General features: G+C 43.2%; 1 protein-coding gene across 3 annotated transcripts in view; it reads right to left on the reverse strand.

Annotated features, from left to right (window-relative positions):
- Positions 1-14,893: 14,893 nt before the first annotated feature.
- trim44 (tripartite motif containing 44) overlaps positions 14,894-16,515 on the reverse strand; it is a 40,461-nt gene continuing 38,839 nt past the window's right edge. For all 3 annotated transcript variants that reach the window (XM_029433124.1, XM_029433122.1, XM_029433123.1), the window contains exon 6: positions 14,894-15,155. In XM_029433124.1, the coding sequence (XP_029288984.1) occupies positions 15,071-15,155 (85 nt within the window). In that variant the 3' untranslated portion in view covers positions 14,894-15,070. The remainder of the gene's footprint in view (positions 15,156-16,515) is intronic.

The following is a 16,515-nucleotide window of genomic DNA, read 5'->3' on the forward strand; positions in this document are numbered from 1 at the left end:
CAGCTCAGACCTAATTAGCCGCTGGCCAACAAATGGACTCATTAGGGGACATTAAAGTCTAATATGAAGGTTGTTATTGACTTAATCGCAGGAGAAACCCAATTAGTGGCCAAATTTGGAAAATGACTCTGAGGTAGTGAGACGATCTGATTGGGGAGGGGGGGGGGGGCGGGGTGTAGCAACCTGGGATGACTTTGCCTGAGGGTTAGTGGTGGCATTGAGAGAAAGATAGAGAGAGGGAGATTTACCCAGAGATGAAGCAAGAGTTAAGGCAATGTGTATCAGGAGAAACACAAAGGGAGTCTATGCGAGTGTGTGTTTGTGTGGGTGTGGAGAGAGAAAACAACACTTACAAAGCAGTAGGGAAGCAGTATGAGTAAGGAAGCCGGTGGCGAGGAAAAGTGAGGAAAACGAGAGACGAAGAAGGTATGAGAATAAAGAAGAGAGAATCAGGAGAGATTTTGTAATCGAAAGAGACAGGATATAAGAGTACAAAATAATTTGAATAGAATCCTATGTTACAGAGCATTACGTGCAAGCTGTAAAGTATTACTGAATGTAAATATACTGTAACAACAAAAGTAGTGGAGTCCACAGTCAGCGAGAGATTAGCTAATATATCTAACACAAGTGTGAAATGAGGGTGAGAGAGCAATAACGCAACTCATGACAGCTTTAGGATGACATGTCCTTGTCAAGTCAGAGTGCCATCGAGGTAGATGCAAAATGCCAAGGCCCCTAAAAGACAGGCTCACTCTCTGGTGCTAGTCTCTTGACATTCATCTTACATTTAATAACCAGCGTATCAATGTGAAGGACATCTTTGTCAGTGAGTGTGTGAGGGAGAAAGCAATAGAGAAGGGGGAAACAGAAGGGAGGACACATCAGGGGACGATGCGTTAATGATTTCAGCAAATGCTTCTGCTGGACCATTACAAAGTTGACTTTAGTGGTGAATATTCAGAGCAAAACACATCCAAACAACAACAACAACAACACCACTCACACACACACACACACACACACACACACACACACACACACACACACACACACACACACACACACACATTTGCATATTTGACCAATTATATTAAAACAAATGTATACGAACAAACATAGTTACACATTCTTGCAGAATCTTTCCCATACTCATGCTCACCCAGAGTCTCCTTCATGCTCCTCCAAATGCATTAATTGAATAATCATTCAATTATGTGACCAATGCCTTGTTCCACTAACATTAGTTAGCAAAGCTGATGTCTGGCCCGGTGGCGCTGCAGGGACATCAGATAGGCATCAACAATCGAATCAGCGGGAGATAGAAAGGGTAGTGTGTGTGTGTGTGTGTGTGTGTGTGTGTGTGTGTGTGTGTGTGTGTGTGTGTGTGTGTGTGTGTGTGTGTGTGTGTGTGTGAGACTGTCAATCTATAAATTCTAGGAATGGAATGAGAATCAAATGGGGAACAGATATTGATTTGGGATTTTGGATGCAGGGGCCAATAACAATTTGAGTGAGAAATGCCTGAAGCATCAACAATTACTTCCTTAATTAAGCTTGACAAAATGATGTACAGATTGGAATGGGTTACACAGCAAATTGCAAAACACAAGGGTGATAATAAGTATGACAAATATAGTATTAGCATAACATTATTGTAATGGAAAAACAAGGGCATGTGACTATCAAAGAGTAAGATCAATCCCTGGGCTGTTTGAGTAAATGTAAATAGCTGGTGGCTTACACTGCTGTGCATGTGAATGGAACATTCATTAAAACACACCCAGTAGAGGTAATAATGGACCCTCATTATACCACAATGAGATAAATAATAATTTATTAATTAAATGATTTACGTTTAATAGTAAAACATATACAGGACATTGCACAGTCATTTAACTAGAGTCGTTTCTGACGGATAAAGATCCTAATGAGCCCAAACATAAAGTTGGAAGAGGCTGGGTTTACTCTCTGTGGTGAACTGGCTCTCAAGGCAGCAGAAGTCCATCATCACATCTGGTCTCCAAACAACAGGCAGTGGCATTTCTAAATAACAAGGTCAAGTCCAGCTGAGCAATGGGCAATCTTCTCTCACTTATACGTAATTAGTAGACATTGGTTAACTGTGAGCACTCATCAAGGTTTCATCCCTCATATTGTGTCCCTCTCTTTAGGCACAAAATATAAACTAAACTGTTGCTTGTACAATCTTGGATGTCACTCTAAATGATGGAATTATCGTCAATTGAGTTTAAACGATGGTTGATTAGAGAGAGCAGATACACCGGGGCCGGCATGTCAGAATCAGACTGTCCACTGTGAGGCTTTATTTAGGCATAGAGGTGCATTGAGCAACATGCAGCAGAGTATAGCCGAGGCTGCTGGGAATGCCATTAGTTTTGCAGGTAGTGGGTTATAAACCATAGTATTGGACAAATTGAAATTCTGACCTGATGATAGTATTAGATGAAATGTCAGGGGATCCCCAAAGTTATCACATATCATCATGTGGGGAGCATAACTGTCTGTTCCAAACTTCATGGAATTCCTACTTTTGAGACATTTCACTAAAATTGTCAACTTGCTGGTGACGCTAGATGAAAAGTCAGGGGAGCACCAAAGTCATAGTGGAAACTGTATATATGTAACAATGCAACTTCCCATTCATACCATACCATTCAACTGCTGTCGAGCCATTTCAAACAAAACCAAGATTGTTAACCTCAAGGTGGCACTACAGGAAAAGTCAGGGGGAAACCAAAGTCTTTAGGATTCATCCTATGGGGATCATGAACGTCTGTAGGGTAGTTCATGTCAATCTATCCAATATTTCTGAAGATGTGGCACTGTCAAACTCAATGAATGTCCTCGCAGAAGAAAAGATGGAAGTAGCATGATGTTGTAGCTCTACAAAAACCCCTGAGGGAGGAGATTGATTGGGCATACAAAATATCTACATCTGACAGCACAGCAAAGTATGCTTGCCTCCTGTCTCCTAACGGTCAGCATACAATACCATACCATAACGATAAAGGCGGCAAATCTGTAAATGCTCATTTGTAATGAGCATGTTGTTCTGGAAGCCACAGACAAACAATGTTTCACTGCAAGTTAGTTTTCTGATCTGTGTCGTTTTGGAAGGCAATAAAAAATGAACTAACTTTTCATTTTGCACCAGAACTGAATTAAGCATTAAACAAATGATGTCAAAGAAAATAAAACAATAATTCTCATTCATTCAATCCATACAATTCACCATTTCAACATTGCTTGCATCTCTGCTACATAATGTTCAATTCGTCAATACCATGTTTCTTTCTTAGCCTGTCATCAAAAGGCTGTTCACATTAAAGTCAATCATTTATTATCAAAGGCAACATTAATGGGAGTGGGATTAAACAGAATGAAAGAATTAACTTCACTGCCCATTGTGTATAAATCTGGGCGCACGTGACCAACTTTACAGACAAAATGTAATAAAATAATGAAGAATAGAGGGGGTGGGAATAGAGAGCAGGAAAACAGAAGGACAGAAAAGAGCATCAGGGCCAGAAGGTCATGTGATGGAAAGGACAAGAGGCACCAGTGCTCCCAGCAGGCTTGGCCAGTTTTATAGCAATCATTCTGGCTTGGCCCAGTGCTCACACCCGCAGGCTGCCTTCGTTTAGTGGACCACCAACTGTCTCAGGTTTTTTTTTATGGGCCAAAGTGGACCATTGATTCCTAGCCTCCCTGCCATGCCCTGGCCCTATATTATGCATTTTTCATCAGACTGCTTGGTGTTCCGGGCTATATTTGTGTTAGATTAAAGCACCCAGATTTGCGGTAGGGTAACATTAAGAGTAACCTTGAGAATATTACAGCAGGTCCACGAGATGAACAAATATGCATAGCGCCGGCGAGTGAGTGACACGTTTGAGCAATTGAAGTGTGAATTAGAATAGAAGGAGCAGCGGACAGCTATTGAGATCAAAAGAAAGTTGAAGCAAACAGGGAAGAAAGAATTGGTTCATATATAAGATTCTGCAGTCAAGCGCATGAATACAGATGGATATGAGAAAAGGAGGAAGGGGAGCATGAAATATGTTAACTAAACTGAAAGTTATGGGTGTTAAGAGAGGTTTAGTCAAGGGCGTGATAGATTGGATCATGTACGGAGTTCAAGACCGTTCAAGAGACCGAACACAGGCGAGGCAAGAGGCAGCAGCACCGCCTGGGTTTCTAGACTGAAAAAGATTGTTTAAGTCTGGGTGCAGCTAGAGCATGGAGCTTGACCATGAGGGGAGAAGGTTGGGTTTGAACAGTCAGCACCAGTCGTTGGCGGGACAAGTAAGATCTGCTAGACTCAGGGATAATAAGCAACACCACCACAGAGTTAAAACTCACGCTTGGTTGCTCTGGGCTCTCTCATTGGAGCAGCGAGGAGAGAGGAGGAAAGGGGAAAGAAGGGGAAAGGCGAATGGGTAGTTGGCTGAGAACCGGGTCTTTGATCACAGAGCGAAGAATTACAAGCTGGATGCCCACTGCTGCTGGGCCCCAACCCCAGAGCAAACCCCCCTTTCTCACTATACAGCTCTGCCAGCCAGCACTGACACGCTGACAAAAACAGGAGGTTCATAAGCGTCTAAACACTAGTCAAAATATACGACATCTTTTGAAGTGTGAAGGCAACATGTTTCGTAGTCAAAACATGTCTCTGAGTCAACGACATGGAGGGAGCCATTCAAATTCAAAACTGAGTGGAAATGTTGTGAAGCAACGTGATTCACCTTTAAATGAGTCCCGTGCCACATACAGGACATGGCCTCAAAACACACTGCAACGTCATGAAATTGGATTTGCAGTTAATAGAAAGTTTCTAAGCAGCATTTAGTCGCGTATCTCCCTGCCCTCTGGAGCATGCCTGAAGCCTTCACTGCTAGCTGATACAGAGGTGTGTGTATGTGTGTGTGTGTGGGCCGACGGGGGTTTCCCACTTGCTGTTAGGAGGGAGGAAATGTGAGCGTGGAATGAGCATAGCTTTGATCGTTCTAATCATTAAAGGAGGGGGGGGGGGGGGGCACCTCAGCACGTCGGTAGAGGAAGGCCAAATCCAGCATGTAGGGAGCCGGGGGAATGTCGGTGCATGTTAGTGTGCAACAGCTTAACTACACACACTTGGAATGATAATTTATGTGCTTGAAGTGTTTGTGGTGATGTTTTTTGTTTAAGGAGGCAGAGAGCGATCCATTCTCCATAACATTTGATGGGCCGACAAACTGCTTTCTATTGCTAAAGTTCTTCTAGGACCCAGCATGTTCTATAAACGTCAGTTAGGAGCAGAAAGCTCTGGCCTCAGTCTTTGATTCCCTGTGGATAATGTAATTGAGAAAGTCTCATGAAATACCAGTGCTGTTGGCGCCTGGGCTCAGACACATGCTGAGCCTGACCTTTCATCATAAGAACAATTAACATGACTGGATGCTCGTTTAATCAGACGGCCATTTTTTAAATCATCATCTTAATGGCCACCCATATATCATGGTTAAAAACGTTCACCAAGTTGTGGCCTCCAGTGCGGTGAGGTGGGCACAGGGTTAAATGAGCATTCCGATTCGCTGCAGATACGAGAGGCTTAACACTTCATCTCAAAGCGACCGCAGAAGACAGAAAGTAGGGCTGCGGTCGAATAGTCTTTTTTGCTCAGGAAGGTGGCTAACTGAGTGAAATGACCCAGTATTATTATGTGGCAGCTATGATAAGAGCTGCTCGAATCCTCTAAATGCTAAGGAAAGGTGTTCTAATGCTTCTTTTTCTTATCTCCTTTAGCTTAGTGTACACTGGACCATCTTTTACGAATGGAGTTAATGCCGTCGTTAAAGCGACTCACCAACATCGGCAACAACATCCACCATCAACAGCCAAAAAATACACCCTTTGCTACTATGGCGCAGGCATGACCCGCCCCTACTCTGCATCGAATGGGCCACTACTTGATGCCTTCGTTGGTTGGATTGGTTAGGTTTAGGCATGAAGAGTGAGATTGGTTAGGGTGAGGGTAAGAATATCATGGTAAGCCAATCAGAGGCAGAGGTAGGGAGGGACATACCTTTGCCTTGATTCTGCATTATTAGCCATGCACTTCTGTTTGATGCAGGAAGAGTGTGTATCGTCTTAGCAACGAGCCTTAGGAGCAATGGTCGTTTGTTTTCAGACGGACTGTCGGACAAATTCGCTTTCGGCCAATGGGACATTTTTCTAGCTTTGGACAGGAATCCTTACTTGAATTACAGCAGTTTATCACTGTACTTATTTTCTATGTGTTATAAATAAAGTTGCTTTAACAAACAACAACTGTAGCCTAGTGTTAGTGCAGTCGGATTCTCTTAGCACCGCGGATGTCTTTTCCTGAGTCCTCATGAATTCTCCTTCACATCTTTCCTTGACCTCGTGAGGTTTTCCATCGAGGTCAAGGAAAAATGGTTAGAAAAAGACAAACAGTAGCACGTCATTTTATGGACTATTCAACCGCAGCCTGGACGTGTAAATACGAGGGAGAGAAGAACGTTTTATTGTATCCACTCATTACTCCACTCAGTCATTCACAAAGCTTCCATGAGGAAAGGATTCAGTTCAATCATGACTCAAGCTCTCAGAAACAAGCCAGCCATTTCTTTTCCTCTGAGTTTTCAGGTAGGACTCTCAGATAATGTGTTTGCATGCACATTGTTGCCATATCTTTGTCCATTATCTGACATGCAGGGCCATGGTAATGGAAATAGAGTGACCGTGTTTGAAGTGATTACATACATTTTCAAAGACTGACCTTTGAAGATGCAGTGTTCTCCAGGGACATGGTGTGTGTTTGCACATGAGAGAGGAGGCACAAAGCAAATGTAAAGAGGAAGAGAGGTGTCCGTGCAAATATTTATATGAAATCGTCAGAACACACTCATGGGTGTTTGGTATTCCTCCCACAAGAAGAGATCGTAAGGCCACTCTGAAACAGTCCAAGCTACCTTGGGACAGCTCCAGCTCTCACTTCACAGTCCTCCTGTGCACTGCGAGACCCCGCAGGGCACTCAGAGGGGTGGTTAAAATTGGAACACATTCATCTCAATCCCCTGCCTGCCAGCACTAATGGATGTTAGCCTGTTTTGGAGAGACAATGAAATTGAAGAAAGATAGGATTTTAGGGCTCCTGTGGCGTATGTGGACATGAGTGAAAAATACAAACACATTTAATCCCTTTGTGCTACCGTGTGTATTATGCATGATTTGAATTCAGCAACAGCCTCCTCTTAGCCTTGAAAGCAAAGCTCACTTTCCACCATTGTCCCACAGCAGCCCTGATGTGTCAGTTTACTGCAATCAGTTTGGAGAACAGAATTACTTTTCATTCCGCTCCATCTCCACATTGTCTGCCCTTTGTAATAAGCCCCATGTCGAATTTCCTCTAAAGTACAAGATGCATCAATAATGCTAAATGATGATTGAACACGGACTGCTAGACTACCTACAGAAACGTAGCTGCCTAGCTGGAAAGCTCTATCTACACATCAGAAAACTTTCTCTATCTGCAATGTAATTCTGAACCAGGAAACTGCCTCACGCCTTGTTTATAGTTTTTATTCCTCTACTCTTTCAAACAGCAACTCAGTTCGCACACTATTCATTATTCTTCTCTCTTTCTTTTTTTTTTACTGCAGAGAAATATCACCCCTCGAGACCACACCTTTATTCTCTCCCTGAAAAAGGAGAAGCTAAATCACAAACATTACTGACTGAAATATCTACTCTGCCAATTTGCTGCTCCAGTTTAGGAGAAATCCATCAGAAATTGCAAGACTTCCCAATGTAAAACAAACAAAAAAATATCATAATTTCTCTTTCATTTCTATTTTAGTTCTTCTCTTGTGGCTGATACTTGCTAAAATGTAGTGAGCAGATGTCTATTGGGACTTAGAGTGGCTATAGTACTAGCCATACAGACATACTATGTAACATTGTAGTGTATTGATTGTAGTCTCTTAGCAGCAGTCTCATGTCTGGATGTCTGGATTTCTATGCAGAGGAAATGTTAAAGTGCTTGTGATGCTGCAGAGATAGAAAGTTCAGTTTATCCCCTTGCTGAACAGAGGTCATTAGCACATCTGCCATAGTGTTGGTTCTATACCTGTAGGTGCTTCAGAGTACACGTGTAGCAGCAACAGAGAGGTGTCAGTTTCCCGTTTTCTGCTGATGTGCCTAAGAGGTGTTATAGAGCATGTGGCTGTAACAGAGAGGAGGACGAACTGTAATAGCTGTAATTCTTCTTTTATAATCACTTCTATACATCTTCCAAGAAACAACTCTCATGCAGGGAGAGAATTCTTTGAAGATACAAAAGAGCGCTTGTTTAGTTAATGTCTTATCATCGCTGCATCCAATTAGAATGTGATTTTTAAGCTGCTTGTCATCTTGATTAAGCAGTTACCACGGGGAGTCTGCTGAAGAAACATTTTGCGGAGGCGGGAAGGACAAGGACAGACACTAATACAACATGTCAGTAAAGAACTAAATGGATAAAATCACCTTCACTGTACAAATTCTTACAGATATTGACATTTGTGTGTCTATTTTCTTTTTTAATAGTTATTACTACGACTACTCCGATCTAAGCCATCGATTTAATTTAGAATCTTATTTCTCCCAACAAAGAAAATAGTTTTCTGTTTGTATTGTATCTGTTTTTATTATCTAAGTGGCAGCGTGACTGCATTTGTGGAACTCACCAGTTTCCGTAGAAACATTGTTGAAATGTATATTTTTCTCAGCAAATCTACACACCACACTGCAGGTTGACCATACTTCCGCCCCTTCCCCTGACCACACAAGGCAATGGACATTAGTCATCCCTGTTTCTGACAAAATACCAAAAGCAGGAAAAACAACTTTACATAACCCGACAGCAGGCTTCATACAAGAAAAGAATGAGCTACGCACACCACAGGTTGGTAAAATTGTACAGCAGGTTGTGAAAATAGAACAGATCGTTTCTTTCTGTACTGAGAATAGTTGGGATATAAAGATACTCCAACACAATAGCTTCCTGCATCGCTTTCCAAAATGTATTTCTATGACATCCTTTCAGCCCACTTCCACACTTCCACCACTGCCAAAAAACTCTACTCTTGGCAACAACTCATGCAACCTTGAAGTTGAAAACTCAAGCAACACCTGGTTATACTTCATTAGTCACTGTGAGGAAATGTGTCCTCTGTATTCGACCCATTTAGTAACAGAGGGCAGCCGTGTTGCAGCCCCAAGGAACATAGTCAAGGTCTAAGGCCAGTACATTAGTCAAGGGTAATGTTAGGTGCATTTCCAATACATTACATATTACGTATTTTAGGGTGGGAGGAAAACTCTGAGGCCCCCAAGCTGGGGTTTGAAGCCAGCACCTACTTGCCACCACTGAGCCACCTTGCCAGGTTTTGGCCTGTTGCCTTAATCACATTACATTCCTGTGCCTTCATTGGTTGTCTGCCTCCCTTCTCCACTCACCTTGCAAGGGACTGAAGTTGTGCCAGAACCCAAACTCGACAGCAACTCAGGAAACAAAAATATAAACTCCTGTTTCAGTAAATTTCACCAAGGTGTGCCAAGCCTTCCCTTTAATAAGTCCAACTGCATCATTTTGAGTATATATATATATATATATATATATATAAATGGTCAAATCATGTCACTGGTTTCCCTCCAAATGCTGCCTTTGATCTATTTAGGACCATTTCCATGGTAGAATCTCCAGTCATTTTTCAGAACAGTTTGATGAATGGGGCCACTGACACTAAGCTACTAACTGAGAAAAAGCTATTTGTACAACAGCAGGCGTTTAAGTCTTCCACTCCCGTGCATTTGAGTCTACAAATTATGCAAAGTGATGGCATTTGGAGCTCCCTGTATTAGAGTGAAGAGAAACTAATGGATATCACGGCACCCCTGTTGTAATCTAAAGGTCATCCCAATATTGTAAAAAACAGTTTTCAAACTGCTGGTGAGCTATATGGCAAAATAAAAATAAAAACTTGTATATTTAAACAGCATCTGCAGTGTAATCCTGCAAATGTTGATGTTAGTCTCTGCCCCTGATAAAACTGCTAACGCTATCCATCTCATCAGACATGGAAGCGTGTATCTAATCTTGTAGCCTTGGGGCAGACCTGGAGGCCAAACGGTTGCACCCTTCCTCACCTCGGGCCAGGCCAGAGCAATTACTACTGCTACTTCACACGCAGACCTGTGTCACCAACGCAATTAACAAGCTCCGGAGGAGCCTGGGCAACCAGAAATGGACAGACTGTGTACACAGCATGAATGATGAGTGGCAAAGATGGTGAGCGAGGAAGAGATGGATGAGGAAAACATGAGTGAATCAAGTCAGGTTGCCAGGTCTTTTTGAACAGTTAGTGTAGGCGGATGTCAAACTCTGCGGGGAAAAAAACACATCCAAGCTTTTTTTTCATACATTATCGTTTTTAGATGTCATACACATGCAGACATATTCGTGTCAACCAAGAGATGTAAAATTCCGTATATTTTCTTTCACGTACCTTTGGGCAGAGATTTTGGAGAGTGAGCCTGCAAATGCTATACTTTGCCTCCCACTTCTCTACATTCTTCATTGTTGTGAGGATGATTCATCACAGCTGTGACAGACAGAGTATAATGTGTTACAGCTTCCAGAAGAAACGGCCGTAGGTGTTATCCAGGCGGGATTTTATTCGGAGGCACGTCCCATTATCAGTTAGAGGAAACCAAGCATCCCGGCTCCTTCCCACTGCATCCCACCATGAGGATCCCCATCTTCATCACCTTGCATGTGGCCAGTTATACGTCTCCCCATTGTAAACTTAATTCTAAACTCTAATCCTCATTTCAAATCTAAATCCCTCGTATGAGCCTGCTCATCTGGTGCTTTTGCTCACATTATCCCCTCAGTCTCCTTCCTACTCTACAATTCCTTTACTTGTCCAAGAAGGATGCTGCGACAGGAAAAGATTGCACAGAGGTTAGAGACAGAGGCCCGGGGGTGTCTTTGCCGACTCTGGGACGTAAGAGTGATGGGAGCTGTCGAGGGGAGAGATGGATTCCCCGGCCATCTCGTCTCCAACCAGTCATTGTTCATAGGCTAGGGCTGCCAGACAGCTGTCTGTACCTGCTAATGTCTGACAGATGCCTGCTGTCAGTCAGTCTGGAATGGTCCACAATCTGCATCACCTTCTAGCCAGCTGGATCTCAGGTGAGCCAAAAATCGACGACTGGGAAGAGCTTGATTTATTCCCCGTTTGCATCTCTCAGAGGTTCTTCAGCCCTGTTGTCGAACACATTAAACGAAGATACGCTAGAGGTGTTAATGAGAGTTGGGACTAAAAATACAACAAAAATGACACAGAGAGCACTACTCTGCCTCGAAAAATGTTAAATTATGTGCGTCATTTTCCCAGCATATATGCTCACCTTGTCTGCTCTCCACCTCCAATTTTGCATCCAAAATCCACAGTGAATAAATTGGAAAGTCAAATTTGGGATGAAAATGTTAACATGTTAATAGTCATCTCTGGTTTCAATGTGTGGTTGGATCCAAAGCAAACAGTGGAAAATGTAAACATCCGGGTTAGCATCCTTTGACTGATGCCCACTTTTTGTGTTTGTAAAGAGGCCAAGGGGAAAGATGAATAAGAAAGTGCATTTACTGTGAGACAAGCAATATATTCTCTTCAATGGTACAAGAGGTGTGGGTCTCTGCAAATAAACTGTCATTTTTCACAGGCTAATGCACATCCTCACAAATACTTAAACACGCGCACACACGCATCTCAGGGCGATGTGTGGGCTGTTATTAGAGACATTTCCTATTGCTCTGCGAGCTCTTGCATGCTAATACACAGAATCATTAAGTCATGGTGTGTTGGTGGGTGGTGAAGCTGCTCCATTACTGTGAAGCCACAGACACCGACTGTCTTTTAAAGGATGGCGGAGAAAAATAGGCTCTATTAAAGGCGACAATCAAAGCTGTATCACCACTAGCAAGCATGTCACGTCGCTAATTCAATCTCACAACCCATGAAGCAATTAATTCATGTCAATACAAATACACAAATAGTCTTTTTGCCCATCAGGAAAGCGCCGGTCTCACGGCTGTGCTTGTGTTTATTTCCGTCTTTGTGCCTCTGTGTGAACATGCTCAGTGAAGTGAACCTGGAGGAGCAGGAGTAATTGGGTGTGGAAAAAAAGGAACCTTGTGGTCTCCCTGGCTAAATTAGATCAGACAATCTTCTCCTCTCCATTTCCTCCACCAGACAACAGGCACATTGTCCCACCTCACGTTGGTTATTATTTCTTTGATCAGGTCGGACTGCACGACGGAGGCGACGCAGATGACGGGATAATGATTGTTCTTCCCAAACTTTGATAGCACAGGGGTCTTGTATCTGGCGATGCCTCCTGCCAGCTAGCTTTAATCAATTTAGCCGCAGAAACACAAAAACACACACAAGAACAAAAAAAAGAAAATCTCTAAAAAGGGTTTTGAGTGCTCTGGTGCTTGGTCAGAGTCAGCAGCGGCTTAGTGAATGCTGAGGATCAATGCCTCATGCGGTAAATCATTAAGCCACATTATTTCTTTAAAGGGTAAACTCACAAGAGAATGCAAACCCAGATGTGTTACCACCCAGATAGCAATGTCCACTGGCTAAATGAGTTTCTCAGAGTCAATATCTCAATGCGGAGGGATCAGGCATGCCGAGTAAGCATTCTGGGCTTGATGAAGAGGCTCTGGTAGAAAGCAGGTGTAAAGCCAGTGTGAGCCACATCATGGTGTGATTGTGAGGAGGCGAGAGCAGTAAAGTGAGAAAGAAAAATGAGCCGTGGAGAGACAAAGGCTTTCTGATTGAGGCTGTGGGTTGATGAAAGTGGGTTCTGGCTTGTCTGTAGGAAACCTACATTTAAATGCATCTGTGGAGAAGCTGCTCCATCACCCCCTTTTGTTTCCTAACCTACTATTCCCAGTCCTATCTGGATGGTTTGTTGCTTTGCATTTTAATGAAGGAAGAGTAGAAATCGTCTCCTTCCTGAATCCCCTCTTCACAGCACTTCATCTCTCTTCCTGTCTCCATCCATCGTCACCTGCCTGCAAGGTTTCTTTTTAATATTGGTGTCCTGAATGACTGATTGTGTTTTGCAAGACACAAATAATGCATAAATTGTTCTTAAAGTGAAAATATGAACGTCATCTTCAACATCCGATCTAAGAAACAGTGTTTATTTATAGATTCAAGACAAAAATAGACAAATAGAAACAAGCGGAAACATCAGACAGTCAGACTTATGTATGTAGTTACGCTAGAATAAAGACTGAGCTGTTAGAGTTATTTCAATAGGCTGTTGACACACCGACATTTCCCTTGGGTGGGTATACAACTCTCAAAGCATCTTAGTGCAGTCATGTTGTTGTCAAACATGTCCCACATATTAAGGGTGACACCGCTTTCAATTTAAAATTTAAGGCAACAGAATCAATCATGTTAAAAACAAACTGCTGACACAGACAGACTTGCGGCGGTACATCATGAATGAAAGCCATGGTTGAGCGGGTCAAGGTAGAAAGTGCGTACACTCGTCTGGATTGCAATCTGTCTTCTGCTGCAGATTGGCCAGGAGTAATGGGCCTTTACATTACAGTGCAAAGAAAGCTGATACTGCGGGAGGGCTATTTTGCACAGTCAAATTACAGTTCGATTTTCACCTAACAAAGACTCAGCAACATTCACCAATCAATAAGTGTCAAAATGTCCCCCCGCTACCTATAATAGATCTGACAAGCACAAGGAAGTGCGCACAAATCTCCAAGCATAAAGAGTCAGTGGGTCGAGCAGAGGGTTTAGGGAGAGGAGGGTGAAGGCAACAGGATGATGGAAAGTGCAAGTGACATCATTATAGAACAAAAGCTAGAGACACTTAGGCTTTTTTTACAATCAAAGATATAACACCCAGAACACCTTTGTATTATATTCTCTTGAGGACATAAGGCATTGTGGCATATGAAAAAGGTTCCCTTTCTATGTCTGGGAGTGTCCAGAATGTTTGTCAAAACGAGAGAAACAAAATGAAGTGTGAAGCGCACCGCGTCACATAATTCCCCATTTCTGACATCTGTCGGGCTTAACAGACGCACCGCTCGGCTGCCTAGCCAGGCTCCTGTCTGAGTCAGCCAGGCTCACCAGTAAGCCAAGGATCTGACTGGCTGTGGAAATTGAGCCTGATGGTAATTGATTGCACATAACTTGCTTCAATTAAAGAAAGTTAGTAGCGAGTGTGGGATTAAAAAAGTTTTGAGAGCAGAGAAGACGTGGCCATCCATATTTGTCACAGCAGCCCTCTCCAAGGTCAGCTCACTGCCAGCAGGCACCACGAGGGGAGGGGGAGGGGAGCAGGGTAAAAGGGAGACGGCTGACAGAGAGAGAGAGAGAGAGAGAGAGAGAGAGAGAGAGAGAGAGAGAGAGAGAGACGGCTGGCAGAGAGAGAGAGTGAGCGAGATCGAGAGAGAGAGGGAGGGCTGACAGAGAGAGAGAACGAGCGAGAGAGGGCAGACAGAGAGAGAGAGAGAGAGAGAGAGAGAGAGAGAGAGAGGGAGAGCGAGAGAGAGCGAGAGAGAGAGAGAGAGCGGGCTGACAGAGAGAGAGAGAGAGAGAGAGAGAGAGAGAGAGATAGAGAGAGAGAGAGAGACGGCTGACAGAGACAGAGAGAGAGAGCGAGAGAGCGAGAGCGAGAGCGAGAGAGATAGATAGAGAGAGAGATAGAGAGAGAGAGAGATAGAGAGAGAGATAGAGAGAGAGAGAGAGACGGCTGACAGAGACAGAGAGCGAGAGAGCGAGAGAGCGAGAGAGCGAGAGCGAGAGAGAGCGAGATAGATAGAGAGAGAGATAGAGAGAGATAGAGAGAGAGATAGAGAGCGAGAGGGCCAGCCTGACAGCTCATCGGGGCTGACGGTTGGCTGAAACAGACATTGGAGGACAGGTGGATGTAATGGGAGTCTGGTCTGCTGGTATCAGGGGGCGTGGTCCATCGATGGTCCAGAATCGTTGTCATCAAAGTCCCTTGAGTTCATGGGGTCTGCCCTCGGCTCTGGTAGCCTGGAAAAAAAGGGTAGCAAAAAACAGAACAGAGACAAATTAGATGTCTGTAAATCCTCCACCTTCTTTCTTCTCTCTCTCTCACACACACCCGGAAGCATGTAGCCACACAAACACCACCCACACACCCTCCCTTCATGCGCACATATTATGGAAATATAATAAACCGTTGTGAAATGTAATCAGCTTCAATCAAGCTAGGCCTTAAGTAGAAATCATCCATTCTGTCGGTTTTATATTAGCAGCTACGCGGTGACAGAGACAAAGTGATAGCTAAATTGCAGGGACCTGTAGCAATCCGAGCCTGGCTGAAAGATTCAATTTCACTGGAGACAGTCTACACTAATCATATGCTCTAATTGGACAAAGTCGTATGGGTGATAGAGCACTGCTCCCTTCTGAGAACGCAACTCTCTTCTGTAACTTATCTAATTCCACCCCTCCATCCTTTATTGAGATTTTTCCCCATACGGTACCATCCATTTGTGTGATGTCAGCATGTTGTTCTAAACAAACACTTACTGTATGGGGATGCTGTTTAATTCAATGAGATTCAATGCATTTTAGCGCTATGCCAACTACTTCCACCAGCATAATGTTTCTTTTTGAAAACAAATCACTTCCTATGACCTTGGACAGCTCAGTTTGCATTTATATTTGTAAATTTACAGTCACCTATCACAGCAAGAATCAACAAAGTGTATTCCACTCAAATCTCTGATGTACAGTTTTATAGGACGCAAACTGCAGAAGTGAAAGTGAACCGCTATGGCAGCTTGAATGACCGACAAGTTCAAGGTCAGCACTGCATTTGGATGCAGAAGCAGGAAGAGATCCTGCATGAACCTACTGTACGAGGTCATGTGTTTGTTCACTGTTCTCTGTTTGTTGTGTATGTAACCACAGAGCAGATGCTTTCTAGTCATTACATTTAGATCAACATGTAATTAGTGTGGCATGCAATATTATCTCTCACACAAATGCTTATACAACACAATAAGTGAAGCGAATGAATCATTCCCCCAAAGCACAGCGAGCATGAACAACAAAACATGCAGACAAATATATGTAGCAGTAGCAGTAGCAAGAAGATGATACAGCTAGTAATGACACAACAGTCAGTTGTACAGGACACTCAATGTGATTGTGTGTTTGATGTGCTCTGTCCAGAGCAACCTTAATCCTGCATTCTTTCTAATGGCCAGCAGGAGACTCCACTGGATGGAGAAAAGTTAGATTGTATAGAAGTCGATGATAAAATGACCCCACTTCTTACTTGATTTATTACCTTAGTTTACCGTCTCAAAGCTTTTTTTAATCTAGTCCCATTTAGAGTAAAATAGATGATAAAGCAGCGTAT

This window comes from Cottoperca gobio, chromosome 6 (genome assembly GCF_900634415.1).
Source record: "Cottoperca gobio chromosome 6, fCotGob3.1, whole genome shotgun sequence".
Taxonomy (NCBI): domain Eukaryota; kingdom Metazoa; phylum Chordata; class Actinopteri; order Perciformes; family Bovichtidae; genus Cottoperca; species Cottoperca gobio.